Here is a 19,850-nt window from a genome sequence, read left to right as displayed (position 1 = left end):
TGTATGAGAAAATAGTTACAAATTAAAGTCTTCAACCTGTTAAGTAGTTTTAGACAATCTATATTTTTATCTTCCATCTTCCTAATGAGCTTCAAGACAATTTTCTTATAGAAATAACCTTTAATATGTTTGTTGGATTTTGACCTGGAAATTGGTGCCAGCTTCCCTTAGGATACTTTCATTTTTGGAACGAGTTTTATTATGAACTCCAGATACCCCGCCCCTTTTGCATACTTTGGAGCATCTAACCAATTGAAGTATTTCATATAGTTTCCTATTTAAAGAATATAAAAAGGAGTCTGAACATGTGTAGCTTTATGCATTTGACGGCAATTGCCTGGAAAGTGTTAAACTCAAAGAAGCCATTTTTAAGTAACTGAACACGCTGGCTGTCCCTGTAATTATCCAATATTCATATTGCATCTTTTAATTATTTGGAAATTTAGTTACAAACATACACATGGCAGATATGAAGGATAGTGAAGAAAATAATGTTTATTTCAAACACTCATGAAGAATTTTAATTTTGACAGCCATGGACAGCATTTGGTGCTTTTACTCTCTGGAAAAAGAAATGTGTGGAAAGTAAGTAAATAAAAATATGAGACAAAATCCTTAAGTGTATAAGATAGATAGATTTTTTAATGTTAATATATACATATTTAAATATTACTATAAATATGAATTTACCTTTTGTGTTTCACATGTTGTTTCTGTAGCAAGAACTTGATCTATCATTCAAAGCGTCCAGAGGAGAGACAAAATGGGAAGGTAGAGCTTATCTTCCTTGGAGTTATTTTCCACCAAATGTGACAAAATTCAATTCATTTGCAATTCATGGATCAAAAGATAAAAGAAGCTATGAAGCTCTTTACCCTGTACTTCCACATGAGCTGCAGCAAGGACAAAAACCTGATTTGTAAGTAGAAAATAAATGAAAATATGTCCCAACTATAACAGTTTTTAAAAAATTAATTCTTGGTAGAGTAGTAGTAACATTTTTTGGTCAAAGAAGACACATGTAAAAGCACCAAGTAGAGTTCTATGTGTCCTGATGGTCTTCAGTGAGTATCTGGCAGACTGACTTAGGACAAACATAGTCTCTCTCACTGCTGTCAGTAGAGCACTTAGATTTCCATGGCAGTGTGAGAAAAGTCTTGCTTAGTGAGTATTACTACAACTGGCATAGAAGTGTGGTTGTAAGTTTATTTATGATCCCTTTCAGAGCCAAATGGCCAGAGGCATCTGTTTTTCCTGGTGTGAGCAAAGGGTTTTGCAAAGAGCAAATCCTTTCCCCTTGCTGCTTGAGAATCTGACATTAAGTCAACTCTCTAGTTCTCTTCTCCTGGTAACCTCATGAGGATAAAAATGTCAGCTCTATTTCTAGGCAGCATAGATGGAGACAGCACAGCTTTGGGATTTCCCTTTAACAGTAATGTTCTCTGTGGGGACCCTGGAAGCTATACCTAGGGAGTTATTGCAAGAAATGCTGTCTCCTGTTGGACAGCGGGCATACAAGCCAGGAGATCTCCTATGCTTTCCCATTTTGAGTCTGATCTCTTTGCACCTGAAGCTGTCACTTAAGGAGAATGTAGCCCTGTCCAGCCTTCATGGACTGCTGCAAACACTACCAGCTCAGGGAGGAAAGCCAGCCTCTGTCCTGGGGCAAGCTGAGATTCCCGCACTACAGCTATAGCGCGTACTCAAGTGGCCAACATAGTCTGTGCGTCTGCGTGTTTAGAAAAGCCTAACAGAGACATCATAGTGGGCTTTGTAATCTGGTACACAGATTTCGCTGCCTTTTCACCCTTGGAAAGTGCTGCACTGTTCTTCTCCCTTGCCCTTCCTGTCGTGCTCTTACTCCGCTGTACTTGACTTTTTATCTCTTCTAGCTTATTCCTTTATTCTGCCAGATGCATTTTTCCCTTTTCCCCTTGCTTTTCTAGGAAAAGCCTCTTTCTCCCTTTCTTTCTCTTATCCTTCACTGTCGTTTTCTTAACTGCTTAATCTGGGTTGACTAAAACTGGCCCCGCCTGGTCAGATGGACAGAGTAGGACAGGAATCTAGATGTAACTCACCCAGGGCTCACATATCAAGATGGCATGTTTCTCTGGCTCTTCACAAGCTAATGTATTCCTGTATTCAGGCTTCCTATGTATAGGTTATCGGAGGCTTACTCTAAGTAAAAGTATGATTATGCCATTGGCTAGGGCAGAATGATTTCCTACAGAGCAGAGTTCCATTGCAGCACGTTAGCTAACCTTTCTCTCATTAAACCACAATAGAAAGCTTCCTAATGGTTAAATGGTTTTCCTAGAAAGAAAAGAACTAGAATTAACCCTCTTTTACGTAAACCTGCCTTGCTTTGGCAAAGGAGTCTGTTCTTTAATCTGTTGAGCTGAAACCTTTAAAAAAACAGTTATTTACATAACTGATATAAATCATCAAAGTTTGAATATGAAAACATCTGTAAGAGTATAATATGATTTGTTTAAAGCTAGAAGGAATGAGTCAGGTTTTCAGGGTTGGTTTTTATTTCTCCCTCCAGCTGTGAGGGAGCTATCTGCAGAACTGAAAGGAGAGTGCTTTCAGATATGGGTGAATATTTTCAGAGTTGAATGATTGCTAGAGTGAGAAAACTGTACATGTAGAATACATCTTACCTTTGATATTCTTAAAATAGAATGTCCTATAACAGATATAACAAAATAAATAGCGCTTCAGGACGGCTTTTTCATAAATGCATAATTCATTTCAATTCCAACCATCTTTTTCTTTGCATTTAGCCATCATCTGGAATACTTCAAGCCTTTCAGTTTTAACACACTGCTTGGAGAAGAGTGGAAACAACCAGAGTCAGACCTGTGGCTAATAGAGAAACCTGATGTGTAGGAGTATAGTAGATGACCACATCAATCATTTCTTCTCTATACCTTTTAAGGTAAACTAATAATAAGTATAACCTCTTTCAAGACACCATGAACACATTTCAACAATAAATATTTCATAGAGGTCAGTGAAAGTATGTAGTATCTCTGTGGCAAATTGTGTATGAATTAACAAGAAAGTAGAAAGTTCATGTATGATTTTATCTATAAAGTGAAAATGTTTCTTGGAGTCACTTAGTCCAGGAGCCATCATGCCAAGGGGCTCTACCATCTGCCTTGCAGCACCATCACCCCACATATCCCGGACTCTGTCAACCAAAATCAATATTTCTCTTCCCACTCCCCTAAACCTCAGCCAGCTTATGACTGAACATCTTATTTGTACATTTTTGAACTCCATAGTAGTGTATAATAATTCTTTACTCAGACTCCTCTGTCCATTTTTGAAATGAATAGAAAACAATGACATATTTCAGTTGAACAGGAGGTGCACATCTGTTAAGGCATTATTAAAATACATGTGCTATTTAATTAGCTGTATTTCCTGTCTTATGACTACTTTTCTTCTGTAGAAGAAAGTGGAATGAAGTAGTCTTGAATTCGGCCAACAGATTCTGCTTTCATTTACAAATAAATGACATTTTCTTAATGCTGTTAAACAAGATGTCAAAGTATGTCTTCATTTTATTTTACAAACATCAAACACTCCTGGTCCATAATTTTCAAATTTTGTGTTATAGTTCATAGCTGGAAGCCATCTAGTAGATTATCTATGAACTTCTCCACCAAACCTGGTCCTTTACCACCATTCTTAACTCAGAGATTAGCAGTCTTACAGAAGAAGAAGCTTTATTACTTGTCCAGATACCTAGTTGCCTACCCAGCGATATAGTTTTTCCTCTTCTTCTTTGCTAACTCTTATATAGCTTGAATTTTTAGGGGATTTTCTCAAGAACTACATTTACTCATATTCCTTTGCAGGTAGAAATGGCACTGTAAAACAGCTTAGGTCAACGAGATTTACGTATACAGTGTTAGATGGGCCTTCAAGAAAAGATGCCTCACAGATGAAGGACTCTGCTGCCATGTACCTTTTGTCCTTTGCCTTCCCTCTCCCTTTTTCCTGAATTATAGAATTGATACCCGAGGTAACATGCTTGCTCCATTGTGTTAATGAGGAGACAACCCAAGAATAGCTCAGTAGCAAGATAAAGGAGCCTGGGTTCCAAACAGCACAATAGAGTAACATGTCATATCTGGACTGCTACCTACAGATTTCTTTATAACGAGAAAATATAAACTGCCTAATTTGTTTCCACAAATCAATCTATAGATTCAATGCAATCCCATTTAAAAAAATCCAGAAGGGTTTTTTTTGGTATAAATTGACATGTTGATTCAAATTTTATATGGAAATGCAAAGGACCTGAAATAGCCAAAACAATTTTGAAAAAGTACAAAGTTGGAGGACTTGTACTACCTGACTTTAAGACTTATTGAGCTTCAATAATGAAGAAAATATGACCTTGCATAGATTTAGACAAATATATCAATGGAACAGAATAGAGAAACCAGAAAAAGAACTACATATAGTCAATTGATTTTTGACAAAGGGAAAGGGTAGTCTTTTCAACAAATTGTGCTGGAATAACTGGAAAAACATGAAAAGAAATTAACTTACCTAACAACCTACAGGAAAATTAACCTAAATGTGACTGGTGAAATGAAAAAAGTTCTAGAAAAACTCTTCACATTCAAGGGTAGACAAAGATTTTTTTCAAACAGGACATAAAAATCACTAAAAAAGAAAAAGAATGAGAAATTGAACTTCATCAAAATTTAAAATTTCTGTTTGTCAAAAGCTTCCATTTAAGAAAGCAAAGAGGCAGTCCAGCAATTCCACCCCTGGGTATCTATATCTGAAAAAAAATGGAAACACTAATTCAAAAATGTACATGGACCCCAATGTTCATAGCAGCATTATTTACAGTTGCCAAGATATGGAAGCAGGCCTAAGTGTCCATCAACAGATGAATGGATAAAGATGTGGTACATATATACAGTTGAATACTACTCAGCCTTAATAAAGAAGGAAATTTTGCCATTTGCAATGACATTAATGGACTTGGAGGGCATTATGCTTAGTGAAAAAAGTCAGAGAAAAATACTGTATGATATCACTTATATGTGGAATCTAAAAAATAAAACAAACTAGTGAATACACTGTAAGTCCCCTATGTACGAACGAGTTCTGTTCCGAGAGCGTGTTCATAAGTCCAATTTGTTCATAAATCCAGCGAAGTTAGCTTAGGTACCCGACTAACACAATTGGCTATATAGTACTGTACTGCAATAGGTTTATAATACTTTTCACACAAATAATACATAACAAACAAAAAGAAAACATTTTTAATCTTACAGTACAGTACCTTGAAAAGTACAGTAGTACAGTACAACAGGTGGCATACAGGGGCTGGCATCGAGTGAACAGGCAAGAAGAGTTACTGATTGGAGGAAGGAGAGGAGGTGGGAGATGGTAGAGCTGAAGGATCGACAGCAATAGGAGACGGAGGGCAAGCTTCAATTTCACTCATGCCTGACATGGATGGCACAGGTTCTGGTTCCTTGCTGGATTCAATTCTATTTACCTGCTTGAAAAAATGATCCAGTGATGTCTGGGTAGTAGCTCTTTTTTTCTCGTCATAGATGACACGGTAGCATTGGACTGCATCCTGAACGGCTGCTGCAACCTTCGTGTAATGTTCTACATTCGGTTCCTGTGCCTCAAAAAATAACAGTGCCTCCTCAAATAAAGAAAATCCCCTTGTCATTTCCTGCATCATGAATCTCTTCGGTTCTTCAGTTACTTCTTCCTCTGTCTTCGTCCTTTCTCTGGGCACGTTTGCATCTTTGAAAGTTTGCAACTTGAAGATTGGTATATGGGTGACTTACTGTATAACAAAAAATGAACAGACTCACAGAGAACAAACTAGTGGTTACCAGTGGGGAGAAGAAAGGGGGAGGATCAAGTTAGGGGTAGGAGATTAAGAGGTACAAACTATGTATTAAATAAATAAGCTAAAAGGATATATTATGCAACACAGGGAATATAGCCAATATTTTATAACAACAAATGGAATATAACCTTAAAAATTGTGAATTACTATGTTGTACACCTGAAACTTATATAATATTGTACATCAACTATACCTCAATTTAAAAAAAAGAATTAGAAAAAAAAGATAGTGAAGAGGCAAGCCACAGATTGGGATAAAATATTTAAAATAGATATATCTGATAAAGGACTCTTCCCAGAATACATAAAGGACTCCTACAAATCAGTAATAAAAGGACAAGCCAATTAAAGAGCAAAAGACTTGAACAGACACTTCACAGAGGAAAATATATAAAAGGGCAATAAGTAGAAAGTATAGCAATGTTCTCAACTTCCCTTATCACCAAGGAAATGGAAATTAAAACCACAACAAGGGGCTTCCCTGGTGGCGCAGTGGTTGAGAGTCCGCCTGCCGATTCAGGGGACACGGGTTCGTGCCCCGGTCCGGGAAGATCCCACATGCCGCGGAGTGGCTGGGCCCGTGAGCCATGGCCGCTGAGCCTGCGCGTCCGGAGCCTGTGCTCCGCAACGGGAGAGGCCACAACAGAGGCCCGCGTACCGCAAAACAAACAAACAAACAAACAAAAACAACAACACAACAAGATACCACTAAATAACCAAAATTAAAAATTCACACGATGGCTAAAATTGGAAATGACTGACAATACCAAGAGTTAATGAGAATGTGGAGTACCTGCATCAAAGGTTCAGATATAAATGATAACTTTATAATAAAGTTAAGCACAAATAAAGTTAAGCAAAGTAAAGCACAGATATCCTAGATACAATCAAAACCATAGTAAAGATTGAATTTGGATGTTGCACTTTGTGAGCTATCTGAAACCTAATATGTATCTTCTTTTTATCTGTTTAGATGCTTTGAAAATATCTCTTGACTTTCTTTTCTTTAGATAAGAAATATTTTCCTTCTTCTAATACCAAACAAGCAAAAACACATTATGTTAAACATTTTCTTTGGAAAGGAACATGCAGTTCAGGGAAAATTTATCCATTAGTCAGATACAAACAATGCACCCTATAGAAAGTTAGTATTTGAGAGTGGGTGTAATAGCTGTTTCAAATTTGTTTTTCTACTTTAGGACCATGAAAGAATATCATTTCTTTGTTTAAGATATGCATAAATGCATTTCCTTGCTGGGTTGTGAATTGTTCACTATAGTTATCAGGCAGATCCTCTCTTCTCGCCACGTAAATAGATTACACTGTGCATGTATTTATTCAGGTGCTTTCTCATGTGTTTTCTCAACTCCGGTAAACTAAGTCACAGTCCAGAGGGAAATATACTTTTTATTTTTAGCCCCCAAATACTTCTTTTTCAACCTTAAAAAAACTTTTGCCACAGAAAAAATAAGTTTATCTCTTCCTTTTCTTCCTTCTTTTTAAAATGTTAGGCTTTGAGGGCAGAAGATAGTGAATATATTGATAACTAATTAATCTGATATTTAAAAAGAGAGAGGATGCAAATGGTGGAGCAATTACAGTAAGCCCTCAACACTTGTGCTCCTGCCTCAAAGCCCAAGGCTCATCTCCTCGTGCCCTTTGAAGTTTCCATAGGAGTTTAACATTACTGTATTTCAGTACTTACCACCACTGTGCATTAGGAAGCTCTCCTGACCCACCTCCCATCCTCTCAGCCTAACATTTTACTCCAGCAGCCAGTTGGACTCAGGGAACTGACAGCATCCCGTCTCATGGCTTGTCTGCTGCCTCAGCTTGGGCTGGCTAAAAGTATATTTAGCCAGTCTCGAGCGTAAACTACCTTGGATGTGAGAGGGGGCTAACACCTCATGGGACAACTCTTTTTTTTGTTGTTTTTTTTTTACTTTTTATTGGCATATAGTTGCTTTACAATGTTGTGTTAGTTTCTACTGTCCAGCAAAGTGAATCAGCTGTACGTATCCATATATCCCCTCTTTTTTTGATTTTCTTCCCATTTAGGTCACCACAGAGCATTGAGTAGAGTTCCCTGTGCTCTACAGTAGGTTCTAATTAGTTACCTATTTTATACATGGTATCAATAGTGTATATATGTGAATCCCAATCTCCCAATCCCACCCTCCCATTCCCCCTTGGTATCCATACGTTTGTTCTCTACATCTGTGTCTCTATTTCTGCTTTGTAAATAAGATCGTCCAAACCAATTTTTTCAGATTCCACATATATGCGTTAATATACAAGATTTGTTTTTCCAAGAAGGATGGGAATAGGTGGATAAATACTCCTCTCTTTCATCCCTTGGTTTGACAATTCAGAGGTCGATTCCACACAGCTCCGTAGAAGACACCTAAAAGGATCACACTCTAGTTGCTCACAGCAGTGGCCAAATCAAAACACAACTTATATTGCCTTTCCCTCATTTCCCGTTTTACTGTTCCTAGTTCTTTACTGCTGTTTGGAATTACTTTACCAAAATCAACCTATATGCAAGCCCTTGTCCCATGTCCGCTTCACGGGGAACCCAGGCTAAGTCAGTTGTTACCTGAAGTGGCCCTCAGAAGTAGCCCGTTAGGACGGGAATCAGGAACTGTATCACTCATGGGGCATTCAGTGATAGGGACCCCATTGGTGGTGGTGATGACCCTGGTGTAACATCAGTTACTAAGACTTTCACCAGTGGTAGACTGGCTTGAGGACCAGATGTAGGTCAAACATCAGTGTGATAGATAGCACTTGGCATAGAAGCAGTGGAAATAATAGGGACTGTGGAGTTAACTGCTTTTTTTTTTTTAAACAATTCGGATGTTGAAATAATTTCATTTGCTATTTCTCCACTAATAAAAAGTAACAATTTGGAGGGGATTCTGAGAAGGTGGTGGAGTGGGAAGTACCAGGAATGTGTCTACCCACCTAGACAACAATTGCACCAGCAGAACTGTCTGATCTAATTGCTTTGGAACTCTGGAGTCTGTTGAAGGTGGAGTTGACTGCTTTCTGATAAAGGCTTTGGAAACCTTGAAAAATGAAAATAGCCACCTACAAACTAGAGGCACTTTGTGAGCATCAGAAAAATGCACATCAACATTTGAATTAGCCGAATTTCCAGCAGCTGGAAGGCAGAAAGTGTGGAAAGTCGAGTTCAGGATTTACTGGTAAGGGTAGCTAAACTGCAAAGGAGACTGAATGCTCGGCTTTGACTCCTGTGTTGAAATTAGGGGCCTCATAAGGAAAGAGTGGGACCCTGAGACCTGGAATGAGGACAATTGAATGGATGAACCTGTTCTGGCATATCTTGAACCCCAGATTTTCCTTCACCCTCCGGGCTGGCAAAAGCAGCTCCTTTACCCTCGTTAGAGGCAATCATCCTCAACTTGCCTAGACATTCCCCCCAAAACCTCACCTACGGCAGATCGTCAGAAATAGTACTTGCCAAAACATGCCATTTCCTCACCAGACTGAAAATGAGGGTCAGATTGCAGCACGGCTCAAGCGGAAATGGCAGTAATAAGTACATGCCATGGGAAGAAGTACTGTGTTCACTGAAAGGTTATGGGACCTGGAACCAGGGAAGTACATGTTGGAGTGGATCTAGTTATTCTACTAGAGAAGGCAGTATATATGGCTGGAAAGGGGAAAAATTTATTGGCACGGGATGTTAAACTTGGGGCTTAACACCTTGACAAGGCTAGTTTGGGAAAAATACAAGATAAGTCTAGAGCATCTTCTAGTGCCAGAAAGTAAAGAAGCACTAAAAAGGAAAATAAATAACTAAATCAGTGGGCACTACCCATTTTCTGATCACTTCTTGTCCTAATTTTTCTCTATAAGAAAAAAATTTTATAAAATTGACTATTATAACCATTTATTATCACCAACAATTATTTTTCATGTAAGGAATAGTGAAAATATTATCACTAGAGCTAGGATGACCCATGTATGAAGAATATAAGAAACTAGAAGTTATAAATCTATGAAAAGTGAGGAGTCTCTGTATAAATTTCACCTTATAATTTCATGATAAATAGTACTTAAAAATATTATTTTCCATACAGTGTGATCCATAAATTTTATGCCTGATGTTTATAAATCTAATATGTAATTTAAAGGAGAAATAGTAGAAAATATTGTCAAATGATATACACTTGACCATTTGTATGAATTACAGTAATATGTAATAACATAATTGGCTATTGAGAGAGCTTTAGTGTTTTTCTGTTAATTTTTTACTTTATACTAAAAAACTCACAGAGAATGCATAGTAAAAACTAATTTTAGTTTAGTAAAAACTAATTTTCTTCTGACAGCCTATCACCTGAAATATCCATTAAGTAGTATATCTGATTCAACAGTACACTGAAAACCCATGTTTCTAATAATGCCCTAAGGCACTGTAGTGCCTGGAGTACATCTTTTGAAGAGATAGCTTTTCAGACATAGAAAACCAAACTATAAATAGAAGCATTCGAAGCAGTAAAAAATGTGCTAAATACAAATGTATGTTTTTGAATGAGCTTTGAAAACATAGCCTGAAGAAAAAAGCTAATACCACAAGTAGTAAGCTTTGGTATATACCTTAGAAACACCAAGTGTCCTGTATTCCTGCAATAGTCCTGGCTTTTCTCCTAACTGCCTGATTTTGTGCAAGTCTTTTCATTAAAATTTCTAATACTTATTATTTTTCAGGAACCATATATTAAACATATTGCCCAAGATCATACAGCTAAGGAGCAGTAGATTTGAACCCAGGAAGTTTGGTTCTGGAGACCGGGCACTTGTCAACTTTACTACAGCCTCTGTGAGTCTTAACTACTCATCTGTAATATAAAGCTACAGAGCTAAGTTCTTTTCCTCCCTGATTCTGTAAATAAAAATAACATAGAAGAAGAAAGAGGTTGATAAGCCCTTCACTTTTTTGTGGTACACTCGCAGAGAAGATGGGTATTCAAGTTACTCCTTTTTAATAATCCACTTACTAAGAGAAACACATTTTTCCCCCCAGGCTCCTCTAGGGTACAATTTATGGCAGCAGTGCAATGTCACACCTGCAAATTGTCATTGCAGCAGGTATACTTTGGTAGTAGACTAGTGGCTAATCTGAATGCAGATCTCTTAGGATTTATCCTGAGTAGGGAATGAGTCACAGTGTAGTAGAGTATCAGAGAGAAAGAAAACCCAGGCTGCCTCTATACTAAACGCTTTTACTAACTTGGATTTTGTCAAAGATCCAAAGACAAGCTTCAGAAGATATGAAAACTTGGCAACCAAACCGTACCCTTGAGTAACATGCAATAACTATATAGCCTTTTGGCTTTTAAAATTATTTATTTATTTTTGGCTGTGTTGAGTCTTCGTTGCTTGTGCGGGCTTTCTCTAGTTGTGGCAAGTGGGGGCTGCTCTTCGTTGTGGTGTGCAGGCTTCTCATTGCAGTGGCTTCTCTTGCTGAGAAGCACGGGCTTCTAAGCGCACAGGCTCTAGGCATGCGGGCTTCAGTAGCTGTGGCTCGCGGGCTCTAGAGCTCAGGCTTGGTAGTCGTGGCGCACGGGCTTAGTTGCTCCGTGGCATGTGGGATCTTCCTGGACCAGAGCTCAAACCCGTGTGCCCTGCATTGGCAGGCGGATTCTTAACCACTGCACCGCCAGGGAAGCCCTATAATACCCTTTTATCCCCATGTATCAGAAACTGAAGAAATTTAGCAGTAATTTATTCTAAATGATCTTATCATCTACTTATGCAGAAAACCTAAAAGTTGTGAGTATCTGCTTTCCTGTCCTTAGTATTTTGCTGTTTGCAAGAGTGACGATGCATCTGTTTTCCTTTCTGAGAAGGTGATCATCTGTCAAAAATAATGCAGTAAATTAATTTATATCAGTGACTTTTCAAATTGCAGGTTGCAAACCCTTAGGGGAGTAGATTATGGAATCTATATAGTGGATTGTAATCCATAAATAATTAAATAGAGTTGAAAATAGAAGAATGAATCATATTTATTAAGTACATATATTGCTTCAAGAGTTTTGTCCTTATTTTGGATCTAGTCACAAAAGTTCAAAATCTATCAGTTTAGAGTGTTTACAGAACATAGGCTTTAAACACTCTGGTTGTTCACAATATTTTCCTCTGGGTAACTAGTTAATATCTAAAAGATTCTCAGCGATTAGTGACTGAAGAAGATTTGGAGGGGAATCTCAAACTCAAATGTGTCTCTGATGCAGCTTAAAAACTAAGGAAAGAAGTATGGCCTTCTACTTTATTCCTCAATTTTATTTATAAGTTTAAAAAGATAGATACATAGATAGGTATATAGAGAGAGAGATAGGTAGGACTTACAGAGTTATAGAGCCTCAATTTTTAAATATATTCATTGGAGGTGGTCCGTTTCCACGGTATGTAGCTCTTTTTCTAATCTATAAATTAAGATGCTTTGGGTTGGAAGTACAAGTAAGCTCAACTCAAGCTACCTTAAACAGTAAAAGGATATATGGCATACTTCTGGTAGTTTGATGTAGAGGTTGACAGTCTCACAGTGTCATCGGGTTTCTAGCTCTATTTATATATGGTTTTCTTGCTCTGCCATCTTTTAGGTCATCTTGATTCAAAGACATCTGTCCTTTTTGTATATGAAATGACTGTGGGTATTACAAGTATCACAGTTACAAACCACAAAATCCAACACGAGAAAATACTCAATGATTTATGACACTATTCTAGATATTTTCCTCATTTTATGAAAATTACAGAGTTTTTTGCAGTCTGGATTTTGATAATTGTATTCCCATGCTCCCATCTGTCTCCTGTATTATCTGTGAATTACATCTAGAAGCTTGGTTACATCCAGGTTCAATTATTGGTAAGAATATTTCATAAATGGTATTATAGTATTCTTCTGTCAGGAGAAGCATAATGCCTGGTTGTCTCCATTTCGTGATGTTAGAAGCCATTGATGAACATTGCCGAAATCCATGAGTGATAATCCAGTTGTGCTTTTACTTCCATATTTTATAGCTTTTGAATTATCTCAATTCAACTATTTGGATACCAAGAAGAACTGTTTTTACAAGATAAATGCTTGATTCTTTTCTTTGATTTAGCTGTTTTCTGAATACTTGGTCCTCTGGCAGTCTCCAAAGATGACCAATGAGATTTTTAAAAGTATCTTTCTGAACTCATGGATTAAAAATACTTTATGTGTATTAATTCACTGCAGTTTCCTCATTGATGTTCGATGTGTTCCATCTTTGGCCAGTGGAGTCTCTTTAAGTTGTTTTCTAAGTCTTTTGACATGACCTTTGTCGTCATTAATAGCTTATTTGCTTTCTGGTATGACAAGATGTTCCAGGTTCATCTTGGACATTGCTTGCTATAGACATAGAGCTAACCATTTCTTCAGTAAGTCTTGGTTTCTCTTAGTGGCAAATGATATTTAGAGACCACTATTTGGACACTAGAAGTGCTCATTGCTAATGGGTTGGGTATATTTTTCTAGTACTTTTAAAAAATACATCATGGTTTCATATGGATACTTGCTACTTGATCTCATACATTTTATATCTGTTTCCCTTCTAACACAACACAAAGTGGTTTTCAGTGATTTCAACATTCTCATTTGTTTTTTCCCATAAAATGTACAACAGACTCTGAATAAATTAACAGTACAATGACAATATGATTACTAACAAGAGTTTAAAGGGTATTTTTGTTTTTGCTGTTCTTTTTAACCTTAGAGTATATCCCAGCAAGGATATACAGCCAAATTCCCATGTTTAAAGACACTTTAAAGTGGTTTCTATGTATTATGCCACCAAACTCAATACAATTAGGTTCATTGGTTTCATTCCCCTTTCACTTTGGGGGATTTTTTTTTTTTTTTTAATGCTTCTGAGGTTTCAACTTCAAATCTATGAATCAAGATATACTCAGAGAAGTCTGGCCTCTATTCTGGTTCCCTCTAACCCATCACCTCTCCCCCCTTATAGATAACCATTAAAAAATTTATAGTTCACACTTCCATTTTTAATATAAGCAAATATGTATAAATGGTCATATCCTCTCATCTTAGGTATAAATGTTAGCATACTAGAGCTAACAGAAAGGATTCACAGTCAAATAGACTTACAATTTAAGGGGTCTTACCCAGATTTACTAATAAATAAAGGGTTCTTATCCCAGATTTACTAATGATTTCAAGGATATAAAATCAAAAGCCTCACGCAAATCAAAGAGAAATTTAGTCCATCCTGTGTGGCTACCTTGGTATTTCCTTTCTGCATTGGATACATTCTCTGGCCAGTAATAGATGAGGTCTTTAAATGAGATTTGTGTCTGACCTCACATAGCAAAAGAGGGGCTGTTTAAATTCTGAAGCATCTCCATTTTGTACTTAGATTGGCAAAGGGCCTATGTGACGTTTTCCCCAGAGCCATGCCTTATGAATCCATAGATTCAAGGGATAATCTTGCTAAGAGAATTCCACAGATAAGGGCACTCCTACTAGCACATTTCTTTAGCCTAAAGATATTTAGACTATGTTTACAAAAATATTAGACTGGGACACCTGTGGGGTTTTTTCCCCCAGAGAATGTTCCCTTGGTGGTCAGAGAGAAACAGATCATGGACCAGCAGCTTAGAAGGTGCAAGAATTTCCTCTACAGAATACCTTAACAATGACCGTGCTGCTTCATAGGTCTTTTAAATTGCTTTTACCAACTCAGTTACTCTTTTTCTTCCTTTATCCACAGGAATTTGAACCTTTTTACAGTGTGTTGATGGAAGCACTTGAGTATAAGTTACTGAGGCCAAATTCACTCCCTTCTCTGGCCAGTTAGTTTCCATAGGTGTTGTATCTCTGGGGAGGTTTAATTCAGCTTCCTCAAAATACTTTCTCATCCTGGGGAATCACTGTTTGCATAAATCTTGCTTTTTATTTAATTGTATAAATAAACTTACAGATTCTTTGTTACACCACACAGCTGTAGAAGAGAAATTACTATCTGACACAGCATGTATTAGTTAATATTATAGGATCATTCTATTCCTTCTCAGCAGAAATGACTTCTCCTGTACCACATTCCCCATTATAGGGGTGGTGACTAGAGTCCATTGTTCAATAAATTCTGGATCCCATTTGGTTTGTTTCAGATTTTATGGTACAGGTTTTTACAGGTTTCATTATGTAACATTCACCTCTGCTAGGGAAGACACAGGTTGCTTCTGTATCCAAACTTCCATATCTGCTGGTTTTAAGAACCCAGGTAGCTGACTCAGGAATCTGATTAAGGCATCTGCCTTACAATTCCGGTCTCTTTTCAGAGCTGGAAACGGATTTTTTTGGGTGAACAGCCACATGACCCACATTCTTCTTAATTTCCACAGAGATTTCCTTAATTGAGTGCCACATAAGGATATTCTCTATTGTCTAATGATCTAGGACACATTTGCAGTTGACTACAGCCCAGAGTCTGCAAATATCCAAATGCTCCTCTGAGATCAGGGACCCAGTTCTTCTCCCACTGCTAAACTAGCAGCTCTCAACTCTGCCAAATTTGCAGCCTTGCCTGTTCCTTCTCCCCTCAAGGTTTTTTCTATCAGCAAGGCACATAGCTGCTAATTTCTAAACAGTAACACAGCCTCAAAGCAGGAACTCCCTTTAGTGAACCAGGCAGCTGCTTGTCTTGGCTGGGGTGAGAATCACAGGGCTTGGACCACTGAGCAGTGTAGGGAAGGGAGATCCTTGGAGGTCTCTCTCATTGGCTCTGTGAGCAACATGCTCTCGTATTCAGTGCGCTCCCCCCAAACTTCCCACCTACTGCACTCTTCCATCTAGCATTGCCTCTTAGTCAACTTTGCTATGCTGCCTTTTCTCTATTCAATATCTCTCTGGCATCGTCCAAGGCAGGATTGATATCTAGCCTCAGAATTATTTGATCCTCTTCTGTGGTGGGGGGCAGTTTGACCAATACCCAGTAACAAGCTAGCAGCTGTCTTTCAAATGGGCTTTAATGAACAGCTGCCTCTTAGTTTTGAAGTCCAAATCCAAGAGGTCTTGCTGAGTAGCCCTATTTGATTTCTCCCAAAGGCTTCATATCTACATATATTCTAGGAGGTGAATATTCTTAAATAATCTGAGCAGCTGGATCATGAGGTCTTAGTTGGGCTCCCTGCGCCACCATCCTCTGCAAATCTTTTTTTTATTCTCAGAACCCCACTTAAAATAAGATTTATTTTTGATAACTTTGTGATAGGGGCTAGCAATATTCTTATAGGAGCAATGTGATTTTGCCAAAACTCAAATCCTAGCTGTGAGATTCTTGCTTGTTAGAGACAGTAACTTATTTCTCACAGTTTAAGGAATGTCTGTTGTTGCTCCTGGAATTTCTTAGATTGGGCTGGACTTGAATTTTAGCTGGATTTATCATCCATCCTCTATCTATCATAAAGGTGACTGTGATTCTTAACTCCTCTCAACCTTTCTCCTCTGAGAAGTCAATTAGCATAATAGCATCTATGTAGTGCATTAACTTGCTCTTAATGGTTGTTTAGTACAAATCCCGACTCACTAGATTATGGCAATATGCCAGGAAATTTAATGTGCAATATAATAATATAACACTGATTTCCAGTCCATGAAAATGCAAACCGTGTCTGGCTAGATTTTGAATCTGGGATTGATAAAAAGGCATTGCGTTAGATGTTAAGTTAGACACATACTGGCATAATAGACTGCCTTGGTCTGTTGCGCTTCCTGTTTAGTTTTGAAGATTAGGTGTAACTGAAGCAATCAGAGGAGCCACCTTGTTTGATCCTTGACAATCTATTACTTTCCTTCAGGAAACTTCTGCCTTATATAGTAGCTGGGACTGATAAAAGGGGGTTAATGGGAATCAAAACTCCACCTTAACCTTTTCCTTAATTAGAACAGTGATCTTTTATTGCCCTCCTGGAATTCTGTATTGCTTAGAGTTAATGCCTGGGGAGGATTCAGGCAATTCCAAAGGTTCTCATTTAGCATGGCTAATTAAAACTGGGTGAGAGGTGGATTTAGGCAATATCCCCTGTGAAAAGAACAAAGGCAGCAGGTCCCATGTTTTCAGCTACAGGACTTAATACTAAAGGGGGCTATATTTTAGTTAATAGACATCTCCATTTTATATTCAGATTATTACATTGATTATGTGACATTTTCCAAGGACCCATACCCCACAAATCCAAATCTAGCATTTTCTTTTTATCATAAGCAATCTTAAACCAACCAAATACATCCTGCTAAAAGTATTCCATTGACAAGGAAATGCGAGCAAATATCATTATTTTACCAGATTTGTCACGATGTGGTTTACAAGGAGATTTGATTGGGTCACTTTCTTTTTACCTAGGGCATTCCCATATAAAAGAAGAAAGTAGATTGCTGTTCTGCTGCTGAACTAGTTACTTCATACAGACTTTTGTATTTTTGCCAGTATATCTTTGGAATATGATCCTAGGAATAATATTTTCTGAGTCTAAGGGCAAACACATACACACTTTTGCTAGAAAGTACAAAATTATGTGCCATAGGGAAATTTGTATTTCTACCATTAAAGTATGACAGTTCCTGTTATCCCACAGCTTCTCCAACAGAGTATGTTATCATGCTTTCAGGATTTTGCTATTCAGATAGGTGAGAAATGGTATCTCAGATAATTTGCTCTTAACGTTACTATGATCTTTTTGGACATCATCTCACTTGTTTATCAGAATTTGACAATGTTGATCGTTCCCTCCTAGATGTCCCTCCCTTCGCTCGGGGATATCACTTTCTCAGTTCTCCTTCTAATTCTTCTTGGCTTGTTCCTTCTTTTTTCAAACTTTAAAAATGGAATTTGCCAAGATTCAATCTTTAGACCTCTTCTTTCTATATATTTACTCCCTTGGTCATCCCAGTCAATATAGTGGTTTAAAATACAGTGTACGTGCTCATGTTTCCCAAGTGTATGTCTTCCTCCTCCTAGTGTGTGCATGAACATATGCACACCTCTTCGTATTGCCCCTAAGCTGTCTAATGAGCATCTCATATTAGCATGTCCAAAGCTGAACACTTTTCAGCCACCATACCTGATATTTCCCAAGTTATCTTAAATGGCAAGTCTTTCTATAGTTCAGGATGGAAATTTCTTTGTCATTTGACCCAAATCCAATTCACTGACAAATCTCATCATCTTCACTTTTGAAATATCTATCCAGAATCTCACCACTTCTTAACACCTTCATTACTACCACTCTTACCCAAACCACTGTCATCTTCCCTGGATTATTGAGACCCTAAATTATTGCAGTAGTCTTTGAACTGGTCTCCCTGCTTCTCACTTTGCCTTGCTCCCCTGCACCCCAACCCCCATGCCTATTCTCTAAACAGAAGCCAGAATCTACTTTTTAAAAGCAATATTTTTCAGGTAAGATTCACATAAAATAAAATGTACTCATTTTAAATGTACAATTTGATTACTTTAAATATCCCCTGTGCCTATCTGTGGTCAATTCCTGCTCCCCCACTCAAACCCAAGCAACAACTGATCTATTTTCTGTCCCTACAGTTTTGACTTTTCTAGAAATTTCATATAATTATATACTATGATTTCAGTCTTTGTGTCTGGGGTCTGTCACTGACATGATGTTTTTGAAATTTATTCATGTTGTTGCATGTATAGGTAGTTTGTTCCTTTTTATTGCTCAGAAGTATTCCATTGTATGGATATACTACAATTTATTGATACACCTGTTGATGGACATTTGGGTTGCTTCCAGTGTCTGGCTATTTTACATACAGGTGCTATGAACATTTGTATACATGTATTTTTGCAAACATAAGTTATTAATTCTCTTCAGTAAATATCTAAGAGCAAAATTACTGGATCATATGGTAACAGTACGTTTAGCTTCTAAGAAAATGATATGTTGTTTGCTAAGTGGCTTTACCATTTTATAGAACCAACAGAGTTCTAATTGTTCCACATTTTCACCAACCTTGATATTGTCAGTCTTTTAAATTTTAAACCTCAGATATTCGTGTACTGATTTCTCAGTGTGGTTTTATTTTGTATGTCTTGGCTGACCAGTGATTATGAGTATCTTTTCTTGTGCTTATTGGCCATTCAGATATTTTCTTTTGTGAAGTGTCTGTTCAAATATTTTGCCTATTTTTGTCTTTTTATAATTGAGCTCTTTTAAAAATATATTCTGGATACAAATCCTTAGACAAATATATGTATTGCAAATATTTTCTCCTAGTCTATGAATTGGCTTTCTTTTCCATTTTCTTAAATGTGTCTTTCAAAGAGTAGATTCTACTCTACTAGTTGAGTAGATTCTTCTCAACTTCTACTCACTGAATTCACAGTCTACAACTAGAATATATTACTTTATTCTTCTAGCCACAGTATATTATTTTTGCTTCTGTTAGTCAGTTATATTTAATTTTTTTTAAATAGAGACAAGTAATTTTTTAAATCTCCCCCCATATTTCTAGCACTTTTCATTCTTTTGAAATCTAAGTTTTTTTGTTTTTTGTTTTTCAATCTGGCATTATTTTCTTCTGCCTCAAGAACTTCCTTTAATATATACTAGAGTATAGATATGCTGGGAGGAATTCTCTCATAATTTTCTTGTTTGAAAAGTCTTTAATTTTTGAAAGACAGTTTCATTGGGCATGGAATTCTAGGTTGACTTTTCCTTTCAGTATGCTAGAGGTATAATTTCATTGCCTTCTTGTTTGCATAATTTCTGATGGAATGTGCTATATTCTTGTTTTGTTTTGTTTTGTTTTCCTTTGTTTATAACGTGTCTTTATTTGGTCACTTACTTTTGTGATTTTCTTTTTATCACTGAGTTTTGGCAACTTGCTTATAATGTGCCATGGT

The 19,850-nt window shown here is 37.2% G+C and overlaps 1 protein-coding gene across 9 annotated transcripts in view; it reads left to right on the top strand.

Annotated features, from left to right (window-relative positions):
- The window catches only part of C5H4orf33 (chromosome 5 C4orf33 homolog), an 88,623-nt gene that overhangs the window by 13,397 nt on the left and 55,376 nt on the right, over positions 1 to 19,850 (top strand). For 5 of the 9 annotated variants that reach the window (XM_019927938.3, XM_019927941.3, XM_019927942.3 and 2 more), the window contains 3 exons: positions 534 to 585; positions 720 to 919; positions 2,787 to 3,850. In XM_019927938.3, coding sequence (XP_019783497.1) covers positions 534 to 585; positions 720 to 919; positions 2,787 to 2,892 — 358 coding nt within the window. In that variant the 3' untranslated portion in view covers positions 2,893 to 3,850. The other 4 variants (XR_012331862.1, XM_019927936.3, XM_073804841.1 and 1 more) reach the window with 4 other exon arrangements.

The sequence above is a fragment of the Tursiops truncatus genome, chromosome 5, assembly GCF_011762595.2.
Source record: "Tursiops truncatus isolate mTurTru1 chromosome 5, mTurTru1.mat.Y, whole genome shotgun sequence".
Classification (NCBI taxonomy): Eukaryota; Metazoa; Chordata; class Mammalia; order Artiodactyla; family Delphinidae; genus Tursiops; species Tursiops truncatus.
Note: the sequence above shows the minus strand (reverse complement) of the source record. Positions and strands in the feature narration are given on the sequence as shown.